Source organism: Peromyscus californicus, unplaced genomic scaffold (assembly GCF_007827085.1).
Source record: "Peromyscus californicus insignis strain IS unplaced genomic scaffold, ASM782708v3 Scaffold_4__1_contigs__length_199733344, whole genome shotgun sequence".
NCBI lineage: Eukaryota > Metazoa > Chordata > Mammalia > Rodentia > Cricetidae > Peromyscus > Peromyscus californicus.
This window is the reverse complement of record NW_026294562.1, coordinates 104,397,438-104,414,664: the sequence shown is the minus strand read 5'-3', so window position 1 is coordinate 104,414,664 and position 17,227 is coordinate 104,397,438. Positions and strand designations below refer to the sequence as shown.

General features: G+C 54.9%; 1 protein-coding gene across 3 annotated transcripts; it reads left to right on the top strand.

Moving 5' to 3' along the window:
• The first annotated feature begins 263 nt into the window (after nt 1-263).
• On the top strand, nt 264-12,639 carry Lrrc32 (leucine rich repeat containing 32). 3 transcript variants are annotated; one of them, XM_052712695.1, is made up of 3 exons: nt 264-367; nt 4,642-4,736; nt 8,823-12,639. In XM_052712695.1, exons 2-3 carry the CDS (start codon nt 4,650-4,652, stop codon nt 10,725-10,727), a joined length of 1,992 nt encoding a protein of 663 aa, XP_052568655.1. In that variant the 5' UTR covers nt 264-367; nt 4,642-4,649; the 3' UTR covers nt 10,728-12,639. The 3 variants fall into 3 exon arrangements, with proteins under 3 accessions (XP_052568655.1, XP_052568656.1, XP_052568654.1); XM_052712696.1 differs by lacking the exon at nt 264-367 and adding an exon at nt 406-981; XM_052712694.1 differs by lacking the exon at nt 264-367 and adding an exon at nt 1,089-2,391.
• The last annotated feature ends 4,588 nt before the right edge of the window (nt 12,640-17,227 follow it).

The window sequence follows — 17,227 nt, the reverse complement described above, 5'->3', positions numbered from 1 at the left end:
ACCCCAGACCTCGCAGGCTCCCGGCTGCACGTGCGGCGGCCCGGGCCTAGCTTCTTTCGTGATCCTTCCCTCTCTCTCTCTCTCTCTCGGAGATTTTTGGCCCAGCGATTCTTGGGCAGAGGGGATGGATGCTCCTTTCCCAGATGTTTCACAGCTGGAAGGGCGGCGGTAGGACCCCGCGGCTCGTAGTGCCCCCAAGGGGCGTGGCCGGGCGGAGAGTGCTATTTAAAGGGCGGGCGCCGCCCCCTCGCGGCCGGCAGGAGCGGCGCTGCAGCGGCCGGGCCTCGGCGGGCTGGACCCCGCGGGCTGCGCGAACGATGTGCTGCGGAGGAGCCCGGCTGCGGCGGCGGCGGCGGCGCTGAGCCAGGTAGGGGCGGCAGATAGCAGCAGTGCCTCGGAAGCTGGGGTTGGATCCTCCCTCGGTCGCCAGGTCTTAAATCAGTCTCCCCCCCAGGAAGGGCTGAGATGGGTGTTCCCATTTGACAGCTGGGAAAATAGAGGCAGGAAGTCCCGGACGTGCCTAAGAGCACACAGCCAAGCAAGCAGACCAGGGTTTGAATTCAGGTCTCCCCGAGGCAGACATGGACTTTCCACAGCGCTGCTGTTGTCTTTGGAGGGGATACCCCAGCTCTCTTTGGAGAGACTTGAAGCCGACCTTCTTTATGGGTGATAGATGGGAGGGACCCCTGCTCCACCTCCACCCTGACATTCTGCATCAAAACCACATTCCTTTGGGTTAAGGTCTGATTCCCCCGAGATGTGGGATGTCTCCAGAACGGGCTGCCTTAGTGATTCACTGCCCTGTGAGTCTTGAAGCTGCTCTCCCAGGCCCCCCTTGCCAGTACGTCAGAGCACACTGAGAGCACTACCGCCCAGTGTGCTCCTGGGGCAACTTAGGAGGGAAGTCTTGGCCGTTGCTTTGGAGACAGAGGGGCTGGATTCTGATCCTGACTCTTCCATTTACTGTACAGGTGACTTTGGGTAAGTCATTTCTCTGAATCCCATGTCCTGGGAGAGAGTTCTACAGGGGGCCGGGGGGTCTGCACAGCCAGAGACTGTGCAGCACTAAGGGTCTGAGGATCTGCATGAGCCCCGGGACCAGCACATCTAGGGGCTGGGGGCAGGCACTTCACCTTCCTGAGTCTCAGTCTTCTGGTTTCTAAATAGGAATTACAGTAATTATCCTCACTTGGTGGCTGTGAGAATTCAAAAGACCTGAGATCAGTCACGTCCTTAGAAAAATGTGTAACCTCCTTGCATAGTGGGGCCAGTCTACTTTTGATTATGGATTGCCCCTCTTATCTCTGTCTGTCCTCTCTCTGTCACACACAGACACACACACAAGCACACACACAGATATTCTTTGACATTTCTCCATGTCAGAATCCAGCCACTTCTGCAGACCCAGGACCTCTGTCCTAGCACACCTCACCAGGGATGCTCAGCGTTATTGGTTCCTGTACCAGCTGGGAAGGGCCCTGTAGTGTCCCAGTACCTTCCTGGCCGTGCTCCACCTGATCATCCCCACGGCTAAGGGGGGACAGTGGTGGAATGGGAGGTGGCGTGTGCCGCAGATGGCAGATGGGTCACCCAGATGGAAGAGGTAAAGGAGCTTGCTCTGGGGACCCAGAGTAGCTAGTGGTGGGGCTTGACTGTAAGCCTGGATTCTAATACCCGTGGTCCTCCCTGTGAGAGACTGAAGTCCTCGGATGCTGGGGAGAAGGCATGACAGGGGGCTTCTTTCTACCATAATTCTGTGGTGCAGTAGGGACTGTCCCTTCTGGATATGCAGAAGCCTCATGCTGGGGTAGAACAGGACACAGGAGTGATAGAGCCCTTGGGCATCTCCACCTTAACTAACCCCGGGTCCTAACATCCTTACTGCTCCTGAACTTCTGCCCTCACTCAGGCACTTGTTCCTTGAGAGAACTTTAGTGAGCATCTACCTAAGGAATGAAATGAACAATACATGGGTCTGCAAATGGGTGTGGGGGAAATGCAACACATTGGAGCCTGAGTAAGGGCATTCTGGGTAGAGGGAGCAGCAAGGCAGAGCCCCAGGCAGGCCGAAAGTTACTGGGGTGTGACCGAGGAGTTTGCTGAGGAGAAGACGGTGGTAGATGATGCTGATGGGATAGAGTGTGAAGCCTGGACGCTACTGGAGATTTCAGAGTGACTCGTAAGATCTGGCATGTGATTTTGAAACGTCACTGACTGCCATGTATGGGACTGACTGTCCAGTCCTGGAGGGAAGCGAGGACGCAGGGAGTGGAGTCGGCTGTTGCAGTGAAGCTTTGAACCTGGAGGGACAGGGAAGTAAAGGGGCAAGGAGACAGAGGGAGGTGGGGGACCTCCCCTCACCTGCACTCCGCATTGGAGACTCAAATGCAGGTGTGCCATCTGGCTGCCCTGTGTCATGAGGTCGTCCCCAGGGGTACTTTCCTTTCAAGGGGTGGGGAAGTATAGTGAGGTGGGCTCTGTGTTCCACACTGGGCCACGCAAAGCTCAGCAACTGTGAGAATCTGAAGAACACAGACCAGCCATGGGGAACCAGAAGAGGTTTCCTGGAGGACATGGCATCTAAGCCAAGCTCCACGAGGTGGGGAGGTATTCAGCCGCAGGGGTAGCAAAGGAAGGGAAGGCTCAAGCAACGAAAGGTACCCAGAGGGCCAAAGGAAATACATGTGTTCAGGACCCAGAGTGGGGGGATGATGAGAAGCCAGGTGGGAGACAAGCACTGGCCCAGAGAGAGCCGGCTCCCCCAGGGCCCCGGAGATGAAGGCCAGGGGTTTTCGTTGAGCTCTGAGTATGCTAATGTCAAGCAGGTGGGGACCGCTTTTGAACCAAAAGAACAAAATTTCCTGTGAACTCACAGCCTGCAGTGAGAGGAGAGTGCTGTGGGGCAGGGCTGGGCTCTGGGGGAGCCAGGAAGGAGAGCTGAAAGGGCCACACTGGCCGCTGCTGCTGCCGCTGCTGCCGCTGCTGCTGCTGCTGCCGCTGCCACTGCTGCGTGTCTCAGCAAGATAAGGGCAGAGCAGCCACCGCATTGAGATTCATTGCCAGTGGGCTCTGACAGTCAAAAGAGCCGACAAAGGTGCAGACCTGTCCCAAGGCCACCTTCAGAGTGGCAGCTCTTAGTCTTTACTGAGCACCGGCTGTGGGAGACCTTCAAGTGCAGAAGGGCCCAGACCCACGAGTCTCAGCCTGCCACCTTGCTGTGTCGTCCTAGGGGTGTGTGTGTGTGTGTGTGTGTGTGTGTGTGTGTGTGTGTGTGTTGCTTAACCTCTCTGAGCCTTGGTTTTGGTTTGGTTTGGGTTTTGCATTTGTTTGTTTTTTTCTCTTCTATAAAATGAGAAGTGTAAGAAAGTGGAACTGAGTCCTCGTGAGGATTCAAAGAGTTAGTAATTGTCAGGCATGATCATGGAGGGGTGATATGCTGTGACATTTTCATAGAATATGTCTCATCATCCTCAACCAAACTTGGCATGGTGGTCATTTACCTCCGGAAACAAGGTCAGAGAGATAGTGTGGTCAGTGTGAGATCACACCGAAGGCGCCTAGTGGAGAGGAGGGAGCTGCCGGGTGTTTCGGCTCTGAGTCCTGTGGTCCTCCTTGTGAGCACTCGGTGTCCAGGCTGGGATCTCTTCGGCCCACTATCTCAATGCTATTTCCCAGCACAGAGCTAGATGTGAGATGACATTCAGTACTGGAGTAACTGGATTCATTCATTTGTTAATTAATCAAAAGAATAGGCTGATCTGTCTCCTCGGCACACGGCTCAAGTCCACGGGGATTCACCCCTGCTAAAGGCCTCTGGGGTCCTTCACGGGCCCCCCACCCTGGCTGCTTTCACTGCAATGGACCCGTGGCCTTGGGCAGCCATCGCCTTCAGTGAAAGTAGAGGACTGGCAGCCTGCTGGGGTGGGGCTTCCTGTCAGTGCCCTGGCCAGCCCCTGAACAATGACAAGAGAATTCCAACCAAAAGAAAAATGTCAAGATGAAGGAGAGTGAGACATTCCATTTGGGGCCTGTGGACCTGGGATGGGGGCTGCCTGGGGCCTGAGGGGAATGGGGTTTGAGGCCTGTCTCCCTCCAGCCAACCTTGCCCTAGGGTCCCTTTGCCTCCTGAGTACCCCTAATTTTAGCACTCCTAATTTTCCTCTACCAGGTTGACCTTTATAATTTTTTAAAAATTACATTTTATTGATTTGAAGGGAGAGGGGTGTGTGTACAGAGGGTAGTGAAGTCCAGGAGTCAGTTCTCTCCTTCCACCATGTGGGTCCCAAGATCAAGCTCAAGCCATCAGGCTTGATGGCAAGGGTCTTTACCCCAGAGCTATCGCAATGGCCTTGGGCGGGCCTTAGGTAAACCCAAAGCAGACAGGTCATGCTTTGCTTTAAAAGTCTTGCTTCCCCTGAGTAATGACTAAGCTTGGCCTCAGAGTCGCAATCCCTGGCCTCCTACCTCGGCCTCTGAAGTCCTAAGACACCACTCCTTTCAGCTTCCCTGAGTCGTGGAGCCCACATGCCTCCTGCTTTCAGTTCTGGCCCAGAGTCCTGGGGGAGGGCCAGCGGGGTGCTGCCGGCAGGCAGCGGAGGGGATGGCGGCGGCCTCACAATTCCTCTTTCCTCTCCACCCTAGGCAGAGCCATGAGCCACCAGATCCTGCTCCTCCTGGCCATGCTGACCCCGGGCCTGGCTATCTCTCAGCACCGAGAACAAGTGCCCTGTAGGACGGTAAGACGCCGCGCAGGCAGAGTAAGGGGTGCCTATCCCATCCTTGCTGGGAGGGGGTGTCCCACATCCCAGCACCAGAGCAAAGATTAGGGGACCCAGAGAAGGTTAGAGTCGTACCTTGGTATTTGTTGAGCATACACTAGACTGTTCAGAAACGTGCTTACCCAACAGTCTTGTTCTCTTTTTATACAAGGAAAACTGAGGTTTGGGGAGGTTAGGTGACCTAACCAAGATCATTCAGCTAGGGACAGTGGGACCCACCGGCTCTCTATTCCCCAAGCTGCCCCTGTTATAGGCAATTGGTCTTGTGGGAGCTTCTGCAGGAAAGGAGCTGGGAAAGGCTCCTCTGCACTGATCCTCCTGGGCACTGATCCCCTCCCGGCTGGGCTCCTGGCCTGCCTGCTAGAATGCCCCTCACTCATTACAGCCAGGTCAAGTGCCACCTTGTCCAGGAAGCCTCCCCCTGACATTGCTGACTGACTCCTTCAGCCCAAGGCTATCTTATCTGGCAGACCAAGAGCTCCTTGGGGACAGAGAACAGGCTTGACTTCTGTTCTTTTCCTATTCCAAGGCAGGCAGATACTAAACGTTGTGACCCTGTGGGTCAGTGCTTCTCAACCTGTGGGTCATGACCCCCACAGGGGTCACATATTAGTTATTTAATTATGATTCATAGTGGTCACAAAATTACAGTTATGAAGTAGCAACAAAAATAATGTTATGGTTGGGGGTCACCACAGCATGAGGAACTGAATTAAAGGGTCACGGCATTAGGAAGGTTGAGATCCACTCCTCTAGGACACTTGTGAAGCAGGGTTAGGGACAGGACAGCCCCCGCCCCCAACGAAGGGAGAGCTGCTTAAAGAGGACAGGAACACCAGCAGCCACCTGCCAGCAGCCCTGTCCTGGGGTCTGTGTGCTCTGCTGTGGACCCCACTTCTTACTTGGAGGCCTCCTGAGCGTCTCATAACCCAGAATAACGGGAGGAAAGGCTTCGGACATCACCACATGCCCAGAGACTGGGAGGACTGAGGCCCTACAAGGTGAAGGGCTTTGGCCCCAGCAAACAGAGGGCATGGGGCAAGGGCGCCCTGAGAAGCCGAATATGATAGACAGGAAAGGACTTTCTGAACCATCAGGAAAAGACACGTGACCCCGAGGGCCCCAAGGATAGAAGTGACAGAGTCAGAACCAAACCCAGCCAGCTCCCCTGTGCTGCTCCCTGCCAGTGCCATCCTTACGCAGGTTTCTCCTGTGTGTGGATGGAGTTGGATGGCATGTCCTTTCCCCCATCAGGAAGAAAACAGAGCAGTGGCTGACACCACAGAGTGAGTAGGGATGCTAAACCATAGCCAAGGCCCAACCTCTATCATCTCTGCACCAGAGACACCTGGCAGTCAGTCGGAGCTTGGAGTTCAGGGGAGAGAGGGTGCAGAGATGGAGTTGAGGGAACCTCCTGCCCTCACGCTCCTTCTGAAGTCTGGGCTGGATTGGAGATGTGGGTACCAGGTGCTTCCCTGGACCCCTGCAGTATCTGATAGACAGTCTCAGGCTCCACCCCTGGGCTCCTGTCATGGTTCCTCTGGAGCTGGTGTCCTGGAGAGCTTTTGCTCATCCAGAGGGGAGGGGACATGGGCGTGGGTTTGCATGGGGGAGTGTGGCTTGTGCATTGCAAATGAAGGGTAAATAGGGCCAGCCAGCCTGGGTCCCTGGGTGCTGAAGGCTCAGCTTACACAAAAAGGAAATCATGCTAGCATCTTGGTTCATCTTGTTGCTGCTTACAGCAGGGTGGTCCTGAGCACTAGGTGGCAAGTAGGTATCTAATTTCTGTGGGTGGCAGTGGGGGGTGTTGTTGGGTCTCCTAGAGCCTCAGTTGGCAGCTTTTCCTGGAGGTATAGGGCTATTCAAGGTACGTTTGCAGAAGGCATCCACACCAGTGCCCATGGCCAGACAGTGCCCTGCCTTGCCCCTCACCTTGGGGTCCTCAGGAGGAGCCTCAGAGCGAGGCCAGGCAGGGATGGCAGGCTTGTGCTTCTTCCTCACTACTTCAGCTACTGGATCCCTGTGGCCCAGGCAAGCCACTGCCAGGGCAGGCCTTGACTTCAGCATGCGGACAGCAGGTGGGCTGGCCTCTGGCTTTAATCTGAATATCCAGATTAGCTCTTTTCTTTCCGGCATTGATTGGATCAAGGCCTCAGCCTTTTCCTTAAGCACAGATGTCTGCAACTCATTCATAAAAGACACTCCCAGAGCACTTTCTGTGGGCCAGGCCCAAGACATCCATGTCAATCATGCTCCAAGCTCACTGACTGCAGGTCCCCACTCGGTCTTTGTTCGGGGGCGCCAGGCCATAGTAGGAAGGAAAGTTAGGGAGGGCCTTGGTGGAAGAGGTGTTGGGTTCTTGGTGAGGAAGTCTCATGCAGGTCTGATACACACATGTCCAGAGATGGGCATGGAAGAGCGTGGGAGTGGTAGCCAGGCATGATCACTGCATGCAAACTGGATTGAGGTGAGTGGACAGGTTGGGCAGAGCCACAGACAGTCTTGATGGATTCTGCTGCATGTTAAGGCCAAGGGCACCATAGGCAAAGTGGGTTTTGAGTAGTCTCTGGGCATTTAGCAGGTGGGTGGTTCAGTAGTGATGGGGGGGCCGTTGGAGACAGGCTGGGGGCAGGGGCAAAACTAAGCTGGCTGGTTGTAGATGTGACACTATTTGCTGGGGCGGACTGGGAGACCTGGGGTGGCAATCTGAGGATGACCAAATGGAGATGTGCATTTGCATATGACCCTTAAAAACACGTTTTATGGAAGGACAAGAGTTGCTGAAAGACCCATGTTCAAATCCCAGCTCCCTCTATACCATCTGGGTGATCCTGAAGTCTCCCTTACCCTCTCTGACCTGGACTTTGATAAAAACATGTAATTACATCAGATCACCCCTATACTGGGGCTGTTGTTGATCTGACAGGGTCACCAGTCTGAAAGTCCTGATATATAAAGTAGGTGCAGGGAAGGACAAGTTAATTTTTGGGTAAGGAACTGGAGTGTTGATGTGACTTGCTAGTGGCCATTCAGTTAAACTGTCATCCCTTCCCTTGCTCAATCTCCTCACTCCTACTACCTTTAGGGCCCCATACTGGACCAGGCCACCAGGAGTGGGCCACCAATATGGGGGTAGATAGCAGCTGCAGAAAGGATTGTGTCCAGAACCTACCCCACGTCACAAAAGAAATGAGATCTGAGGCTGGGCAGACCAAGTCAAAGTGGCTGGCAGGACACACTGCTGCTTCCCCTGTTGCAAACATCTTTTCCAGATGAAGCTCCCAGCCTAATGCTGGGACTTTATCTGGGATGTGGCAAGGACCTAGATGTGGACCTGGAAGCTGTGGCCATGTTGCTCCTTGGCTCTGGATCACTCTGAGTGAAGCACAGCTTAGTTTCCCTTGTAACGGGACAATAATCAGCACACATTTATTCTTAGATCTGTCTGCTATTTCTCTGTCTATTGCCTCCCTCCTGCCCAGCACCCACCAGACTGCCAGAGGCAGGGCCAGAGAGAAGCATGAGGTCATCAGCTGGGTGAAGGAAAGGCTCTAGCATCCTGGGAGTCTGTGGGGAAGCCCCCGTCTTAGTTAGGGTTTCCATTGCTGTGGAGAGACACCATGGCCATGGCAACTCTTATAAAGGAAACCATTTAATTGGGGTGGCTGGCTTACAGTTCAGAGGTTTAGTCCATTATCGTCATGGTGGACAGCAAGGCAGTGTACAAGCAGACATGGTGCTGAAGAAGAAGCTGAGAAGTTCTTACATCTTGACTCAAAGACAACAGGAAGTGGTCTGAGACACTGGGCATGGCTTGAACATATGAGACCTCAAAGCCCACCTCCTCAGTGACACACTTCCTCTAACAAAGCTACACCCTCTAATAGTGCCACTCCCTATACGCTTATGGGGGCCAATTACATTCAAACTACCACGCCTCCCCAAGCTTGGGGAGAGTTAGTCATCTTTCCTAGAGAACCCTGTCCTGTTCTCCTGTCTTGTCCCTATTAATGCCAGCTTCTCTGCCACCCTTACTCTCTCTAGGTGAACAAGGAGGCCTTGTGCCAAGGCCTTGGCCTTCTTCAGGTCCCCTCAGTGCTCTCGTTGGACATCCGAGCTCTCTACTTGTCTGGGAACAAGCTGCAGAGCATCCTGACCTCCCCATTGGGCTCCTACACAGCACTTCGTCACCTGGACTTAAGTGTCAACGAGATCAGCTTCCTCCAGCCAGGAGTCTTCCAGGCCCTGCCCCACTTGGAACATCTCAACCTAGCCCACAACCGGCTCGCCATGGGCATGGCACTGAACAGTGGTGGTCTGGGCCGCCTGCCCCTTGTGGCCTCCCTGGACCTGTCTGGGAACAGCCTGTATGGTAGCCTGGTGGAGCGGCTGTTGGGTGAGGCCCCGAGCCTGCATACCCTCTCACTGGCAGAGAACAGCCTCACTCGCCTGGCACGCCACACCTTCTGGGGCATGCCGGCGCTGGAGCAGCTGGACCTCCACAGCAACATACTGATGGACATTGAGGACGGTGCCTTCGAGACCCTGCCCCACCTGACCCACCTCAACCTCTCCAGGAACTCCCTCACCTGCATCTCGGACTTCAGCCTCCAGCAGCTGCAGGTACTCGACCTGAGCTGCAACAGCATTGAGGCATTCCAGACGGCCCCAGAACCCCAGGTCCAGTTCCAGCTGGCCTGGCTCGACCTACGGGAGAACAAGCTGCTCCACTTCCCTGACCTGGCTGCATTCCCAAGACTCATCTACCTGAACGTATCCAACAACCTCATCCGGCTCCCTGCGGGGTTGCCCCAGGACAGTGAGGACCTCCATGCACCCTCTGAGGGCTGGTCAGCCTCTCTACTGTCCAACCCCAGCCGGAATGCCAGCACCAATCCCCTCTCCCAGCTCCTGAGCCTGGATTTGAGTTACAATGAGATTAAGCAGGTCCCTGCCAGCTTTCTTGAACATCTGACCTCCCTGCGCTTCCTCAACCTCAGCCGAAACTGCCTGCAATCCTTTGAAGCCCGGCGTGTGGGCTCCCTTCCCTGCCTGGTGCTTTTGGACTTGAGCCACAATGCGCTGGAAGCATTGGAACTGGGCGGCAAAGTCCTGGGGTCCCTGAAGACATTGCTTCTGCAGGACAATGCCCTGCAAGAACTACCACCCTATACCTTTGCCAGCTTGGCTAGCCTGCAGAGGCTCAACCTATGGGGAAACCAGGTCAGTCCCTGTGGGGGACCAGCAGAGCCAGGTCCCCCAGGCTGTGTGGACTTCTCTGGGATCCCCACCCTCCATGTTCTGAACATGGCAGGGAACTCGATGGAGATGCTCAGGGCAGGCAGCTTCCTCCACACCCCACTTACTGAACTGGACCTCTCTGACAATCCTGGTCTGGATGTGGCCACAGGAGCCTTGGTAGGCCTGGAGGTATCCTTGGAGGTACTGAAACTTCAAGGCAATGGGCTGATGGTCTTGAACGTGGACTTGCCATGCTTCCGCCGTCTCAAGCTCCTTAACCTTTCCGAGAACCGCCTCAGCCACCTGCCTGCCTGGACACAGGCTGTGTCCCTGGAGGTGCTGGATCTGCGGAACAACAGTTTCAGCCTCTTGCCAGGCAATGCCATGGGTGGCCTGGAGACTAGCCTCCGGCGCCTGTACTTGCAAGGAAATCCACTCAGCTGCTGCGGCAATGGCTGGCTGGCGGCCCAGTTACACCAGGGCCGAGTGGCTGTGGATGCTACTCAGGACCTGATCTGTCGCTTTGGCTCTCAGGAGGAGGTGTCCCTGAGCCATGTGCGTCCAGAGGATTGTGAGAAGGGAGGGCTCAAGAACATCAACCTCATCATCATCCTCACCTTCACACTGGCCTCTGCCATCATCCTCACCACGCTGGCCACCTGCTGCTTCCTCCGTAGGCAGAAGTTCAGCCAACAATACAAAGCCTAGGGGATCCTCTTCCCACTCAGTGTGGAAGCCCGAGAGGCAGAGAAGAGGGGTCTAGCTCAGGTTACACAGTGACCAGGGATTCAGCATTCTGCATCCTGCCACATGGACAGGTAGTTGCTTCCTGAGCTGCATATGTGATCCAGCTGTGGAGCCCAAAGTGGGTCAGTTTACTGAACAGAGGATACCAACAAATCTCCACTGAGCATCTGTTTCAGGCCAGACCCTTCTCTGGGCACTAGTAAATGAAACACGTGCCTGCCCTCTGGCAAGAGAGGCTGTCACAGAACCAGTGACCATGGAGTGTGATAGGCTTGAGGTGGGGAGGCCCTGGGCCCCAGACCTGCAGTCCCCAGCTGGTCATGGAGTGTCTACCCTGGCTGGCTGTGTTTGGGCAAGGGAGGGCCAAGCCTGAGAGATGATTTGTCTGAGCCGTTCCCACACAGAGCTCTGTCGCATCTGCTGATAATGACTTTCAGCCTCTCTGGAAACGAAGAACTTGTGACCAGAAGAGAGAGCCAGGATTTCCTCCAAAGGTCTTGAATCTGGTCTCCTAGGCCAGATTCTGAAGTTCCGGCTGAGCCAGCGTAAAGTATGGTCACTTGGACTTCCAGCCAGGCCCAGGACAGTCTGTGTCCTGCCCTGGACAGGCCCTTCCCCCTCAGTGGACTCTCCTGTTACACACACACTGACCCCAGTGCTGCCTGGATTGCCAGCCCCCTGCTCGGGCCTCCTTCCCTCCCAGCCCCACCCTAGCTTTTGAGCCAAGAGGGAGAGCCTCGGCTATCTGGTTCTGTTTTGCACTCAGCTTAGCAGCTGCAGAGGTGAATCCAAGCCAACTCTTGGAGGTTTCTATGTTATCTGTGTTGTACACAAGGAGAAAAGAAGGTTCCTGACATCTCCTTTGAGAGCCTCAGGGCTGAGAGAGATGCCAAAGCCAAAAACGAGTCAAACCCATGTCCTCCGGTCTCCAGGACCTAAGCCTTGCCGGTGCAGGGCCGGCTGTCAAGTGGACAGGAAGTGGCCTTACCCTAAGCAGGCTCCAAGCATCCTTGCTGCACACACTCCCTCCCTCCTCCCAGACCGGCACCCACCGACCCTCTGCGTCTGCCTCAGTGTCCCTCGTTCATTTGCGGACCGGTATGAATTCTCCCTCTCATCTTGCTCCCACAGTCTCATCCTTCCTCCACGAAGCGGAGCTGGGAGTTTGACGCGACTGAGTGTCATTTCCCCATTGCGCAGATAAGGAAAGCAAGGTTGAGGGGCTTGCTCAGGGTCACACCAGCCAATGGCAGAGACTGTGGGGGAAAGGAGAGAACACCAGCTGGGCTTGTTGCACCGTGGCAGAGTGCTTGCGTTTCGTGCTCAAGCCCCCCGAGCTGGGTGCCCAGCGGCGTCGCCTGTGCGGCTTCACGCTCTGGGCAGTCTCAGGGCAAGACAGTGCCAGCTCTCACGCCTGACCTCACCAGGAAAACAAGAAGGAAGACCCCCCCCCAGTCTCTCCACGCGTTCTCCAGACCCATGGGCTACGGGGAGAAAGGGGAGCCCTGGGCCCAGTCACAGAACCTGCTTCATCAGCGCCCCTGTGCCTGGCCCCCAGTCTGCCAGGACACTCGGTCACATACAAGATGAAAACACCATTCTCTCTGCCCAGTTTTGCAAATGAGGAAGGTTAAAGGGTCAGAGAACCAATGGGCAGATCCGGGGCCAGGACCCTCGCCGGGTCAGCGAGTGGGGTCTAGGTGCTACTGCACACAGCACTCTGTCTCGGCCTGGAGGCCAGACCGTGGCCGCTGTGCCTGAGCTCTGAAAACACTATATCATGCTGCTCTTCCCTCCCAGCTGGCCACTGCCAGGCCCTGGGACCAGCTCTTTGTATAACTCACTGAATGTATTAAAGTATAATTTTGGAGAAGCTGTGGCCTGCCAGCCTGCTTACTTTGGGCTACATACATACGGTTGCATGCACTGGAATCCTGACCCTTTCTTCTCCCGTCCAGGGCTTTCATTCCTCATGAGGCACCCAGGGGACACCGAAGCCGTTGGCCGGCCCCACCTGGGCTTTGGGCCTCAGCCTCTTTCGTAGCCTCGTCACATCCCACATCACCTATGCCCCACCCCAACCCTCAGAAACTAGTGCCTGTGGCCCCTTCCCACCTGTCTGCAGTGATGTGTCGGTCCCCCCCTGCTTTTGTTTTAAGATGGGGAATGGTGGACACAGAGAAAGGCTCGCCCTTCCCATCTTAAAACCAGTGAAAGCTCCTTGTACTGCTGTCCCATCCTCCCTTCTCCGGCTCTCCATGGCAGATCCCATCCCTTCCTCCCCTCCTTCCCTCCTCTCCGCCTCTCCTCCTCCCAACTGCTCCTATGGAGGCATCCGGAGGCATCCCCAGTCAGAGAGTCACGTGTCTCCTAGGGGCTAGAGAACCCAGGGAGAATTTAGTCAGTAAGAAGTCAAGATTCAGATTGAACTTGAGAGAGAGAGAGAGAGAGAGAGAGAGAGAGAGAGAGAGAGAGAGAGAGAGAGAGAGGATTGATGGAAGAAGGAGCTGCCTAACTGAGAGAGACTGAAGTGAGAAGCAGGGACAGACTCTGGAGGTGGACAGCGATGCCTGTCTTGGTCTTCCTGCTAGGCTCACAGCAGCCCTTTAGCTGGTCTCTCGTGGCCCAGCTCAGTACACCACCACGGGGTGCTGGCCTCTGCGGGTAGCAGCCTCCCTCTCCAACCTGCCTCTCTTCCAGCCCAGCCTTTCCCCGCCCTCTCAGCACTCTGGAAGCATCTCCACAGCTGAAGTGGCCCTGGGCCCTCCCTGGATGGACAGCTTTGCCTTCTCCCAAAGATTCCTTCAAATAACTTCTCTGCCTCCAGCCTCTCACCCGAATTCCTGCTCCCCACTCTCCCACTCCTGGGGGAGCATTGAACTTGCTGTTTCAAGGGGGCAGTGCTGGGCTTGGGAAGGCACACAGTAGAGGCTCAGTGAAAGCAGAGTTGGACCAGGCCATTGCATCGGCTGGGCTCAGCCTGGGACCTGTGGGCTTCCCCTCCAACAGGATCCCACCAGGCCCCTGACCCCCTTTCCTGGCAAACAGGGGAGCCTGTTCACCTGGCCAAGACCCCCAGTAGGGCAGAAATTCCTGTTTTCAGTGCAACGTGGACAGCTGCCAACTAGGTCATCAGAACATCCGGTTTACTGAGCTTTCAGCCAGTTCTAGGAGAGGGGGCCCCTCCTGTTCTGTGTCACAGGCCACCTGGAGTGTCATGCTCGACTCATCTAGTTCAGTAGGCTCTGTCGGTGTCCCACTCCTTAAGGGACCCTGTGCCCCCACCCCCAGCTGCCTCAGCATCTCAGGCCACCAGACCCAGGGGCCTGGCCAGCTGCCCACTGCAAACACCCTGTCCTCCAGACAGCCTGCACGCCAACCCTGGCGGGTAGCCGTCTGCCGCTCTGGCACCCCTCTCTGCTGTCACCCACCATTTGTTGACCATTCCTAAGGACATCCACCTAAGTCCAAGCTGAGAAGTTGACGGACATTATTCCTACAGCGTTTGGAGAGATTTCTGTTGCATCTTGATAGTCTAGGGCTGAGACCTAAACCCAGGTTCATCCCTCTCCGAAGCCAGTGAGTTTTTTCTTATCGTTTTTTGTTGTTGTTTTGCTTTCTTTTTGCTATGTTTTATTTATTTGCATCCGTGCCCACGTGCACGGAGATCAGAGTACGACTTGTGGGGACCGGTTCTCTCCTTCTACCACTGTAAATATCGAGGCTCGAACCCAGACGGTCAGGCTTGGCAGCAGATGCTTCTGCCCGGCGAGCCCTCTCACCTGATTCTTGTTCTTTGTTTTTGAGTCATGGCATCCTGTGGTCCAGGTTGGCCACGATGTAGCTGAGAATGGCCTTGAGCTCCTCGTCATCCTGACTTCTCCTCTCACGAACTGGGGTGACAGGTGTGTGTTACCACGCCCAGCAATGAGCCGATGACCTCAACTACTGGCAGCTCCAGCATTTGACCCTCACAGCCCCAAGCTCTCTCCTTCCCTACTGGGCATGTCCCACCCACCCCAACACACCCACACACTCCTGCTACCGGTGTCTGACTGGACCACCTCCTCTGTGGAGATGGCCTGGATCACTTCCTCCTGCTGCCTGTATCCCCATGGAACCCTAAGACTCTAGCATTGGATATCTATCTGGTCCACCATCAGATCAAGAGCCCTGGGGGAAAAAAAATTCCTACCCAGAGTCCCCTGTTTGTCCCCCGGGACTGTGAGCTCAGAAAAGATTTCCCGAATTAATGAACCCTGCCCTCCAGGACTTATGAACTCTTGGGCTCAAAACCCAGCCTTCAGACAGACCCAGGGGATCCAGAGAGGGCAGAGGGCAGAGGGCGTGGCTGTCCAGGGGCAGCAAGAGCACATAAGCATGCTCTCTGGCTGCTTCCTGCTCTCCTCGGTCCCCCCTCGCCCTGAGGATTCTGTCTTATCTCGGTCCTCCCCATCTTCTCATCCTGTCTCCCCCCCACCACCACCACTTCTGTCTCCCTAGAAACAGTCATGCTGAGAACAGGAGGGCAAGAGGGAAGGGGGAGGCGAGCTGTTTATAGGAGCTGGAGTGGCTCCATCCATCAGCTCTGTTTGGAGTACAGACCAAGCATAATAAACAGATTGGCTCCTCCTCATCTGAGCTTTCCCTGAACTTGACCCTCCCAACTTCAAGTCTCCCCAGCCAGCTGGTTCTCAGGACCCAGCTCCCACCCGACTCCACTCCACTCCCACCTCCAACCTCCCAGCAGGCTGGCCTGGAGAGAGCTCTGTCTGTGAAATCAAACTCATGTCTGGGGCCACCCTTGCTCTTAGGGCCACCTTTGCTCCAGAAGTGAGGGCAAATTGCACTGCTGTGTCTCCATTTCTCCATCTGTATAATGGGCTCATAAACATGCTTAATGCCGGAGTGCTTGAGCATCCCCAAGGTTCTGGGTCCTAGGTCTGTGGGAAACCTGGGGACAGTTAGATAAAACCTCTGCTATGGGAGGAGGGGGAGACTCAGGCTGTAGCTCAAGCCAGGAAGCTGTCAGTGGTGAGGGAGGTTTTGTGCTCTGGGAGTTTGTTTGCAGCTGGTCACAGGCCTCACAGCTGGAGGAGTGAGTGGGCTTGGAAGGCATCTGAGCTGCCTACAGGGACAGCAGGATTTCAGCGTGAAGTGGAGAGGTCAAAGGGAGAGCCAAGCTCCAGCTCAACCTGGCTGCAGGAGAGCCAGAGCGCTTCGGGATTTCCCCCTTGAGCTCTCGGGTCCTTCAGCATCGCCCAGCATTCTGGAACCTTCTCTTCTCAGCTGGAGAGCTTCCCATTTGCCCAGCTCCACGTTTCCAAGTTGGGGATTCCTTTCCAGGATTTTTGTCCCAAGTCCATCCCTTCTCCCCCAAGACACCACACAAAGTAGAAGACGCAGATAGTGAAAACCTGCTGACCCCCAGCAGTGTGTGCTTTCAGAAGGAATTCGAGAACAAACGAAGGATTAAATAAAAGTGTGAATCAAAGAAAAGGAGACCAAGTGAGCGATAAATCACCGAAAGCACCAACATGTCCTAGGCCCTTCCCATTAAGGAAAAAAAATCTCTCTCTCTCTCTCTCTCTCTCTCTCTCTCTCTCTCTCTCTCTCTCTCTCTTTCTCTCCCCTCCCTCCCTCCCCCCCCCCCCCCCCACCCGCCCATATACACATTAAAAACAATGACAAATAGTGATGAGAGCTTTGAGGAGAGCCAGGGAGATAGCTGGGACAGGGTGGGACCCAGGGGAATCCTCTCTGAGGACCTGAGGTGGCTGAGATGGAGGTTATAAACTGAGAGACCCTCAATGATACCCCCTCACACTTACTAAACACCTTCAGAGAGCAGAAGCTGAGCTTCCGACCCGAGGCCGGGGCTCCCCACTGAAGGCAGTGGCCTCTGAGACTGTCCCCGTCCTGCCCAGAGTTCTTTGATTCCATTTCTGGAGCCAAGAAGAAAACCAGTTGTGATGAGGAGGGGGTGGGGTGTGTGTGTTCTGGGATCCAAGCATTGTGCAGGCAGGGTGAGAAGGCCCAATCCCAAAGGCCCCCACTTTTCATAAGCATTACTATTCTTACTATTTTGTCAGAGACTGGGTTTGGTTTCTGGTCTCTCCATATTATACACATGTCCACCTGTCCCACCAGCTTCTCCAACCACATTAACATTCTTCTGTCAAGCCCTTTGCATGTTTCCCCGGGAACAAATCATGGGTTTCCCCAGGATCAAATCGTGGTTAACAAAAATAAACTGTGTGCAAATACAAATATGCAAATATTAGAGGGATTTTTATTGTCGCTTTATCAAAAATGAGATGGTAGTCTGCATAGTCTCCTGTAATTTAAAAAATTCAACCATATTTCAAAGAAATCACCTCTAGTAAACTGATGTAATTCTATTCAGTTTTTTAGAGTTCATGATATCCCAGTATTAATGTTTTTATTTAGCCATTCATTAT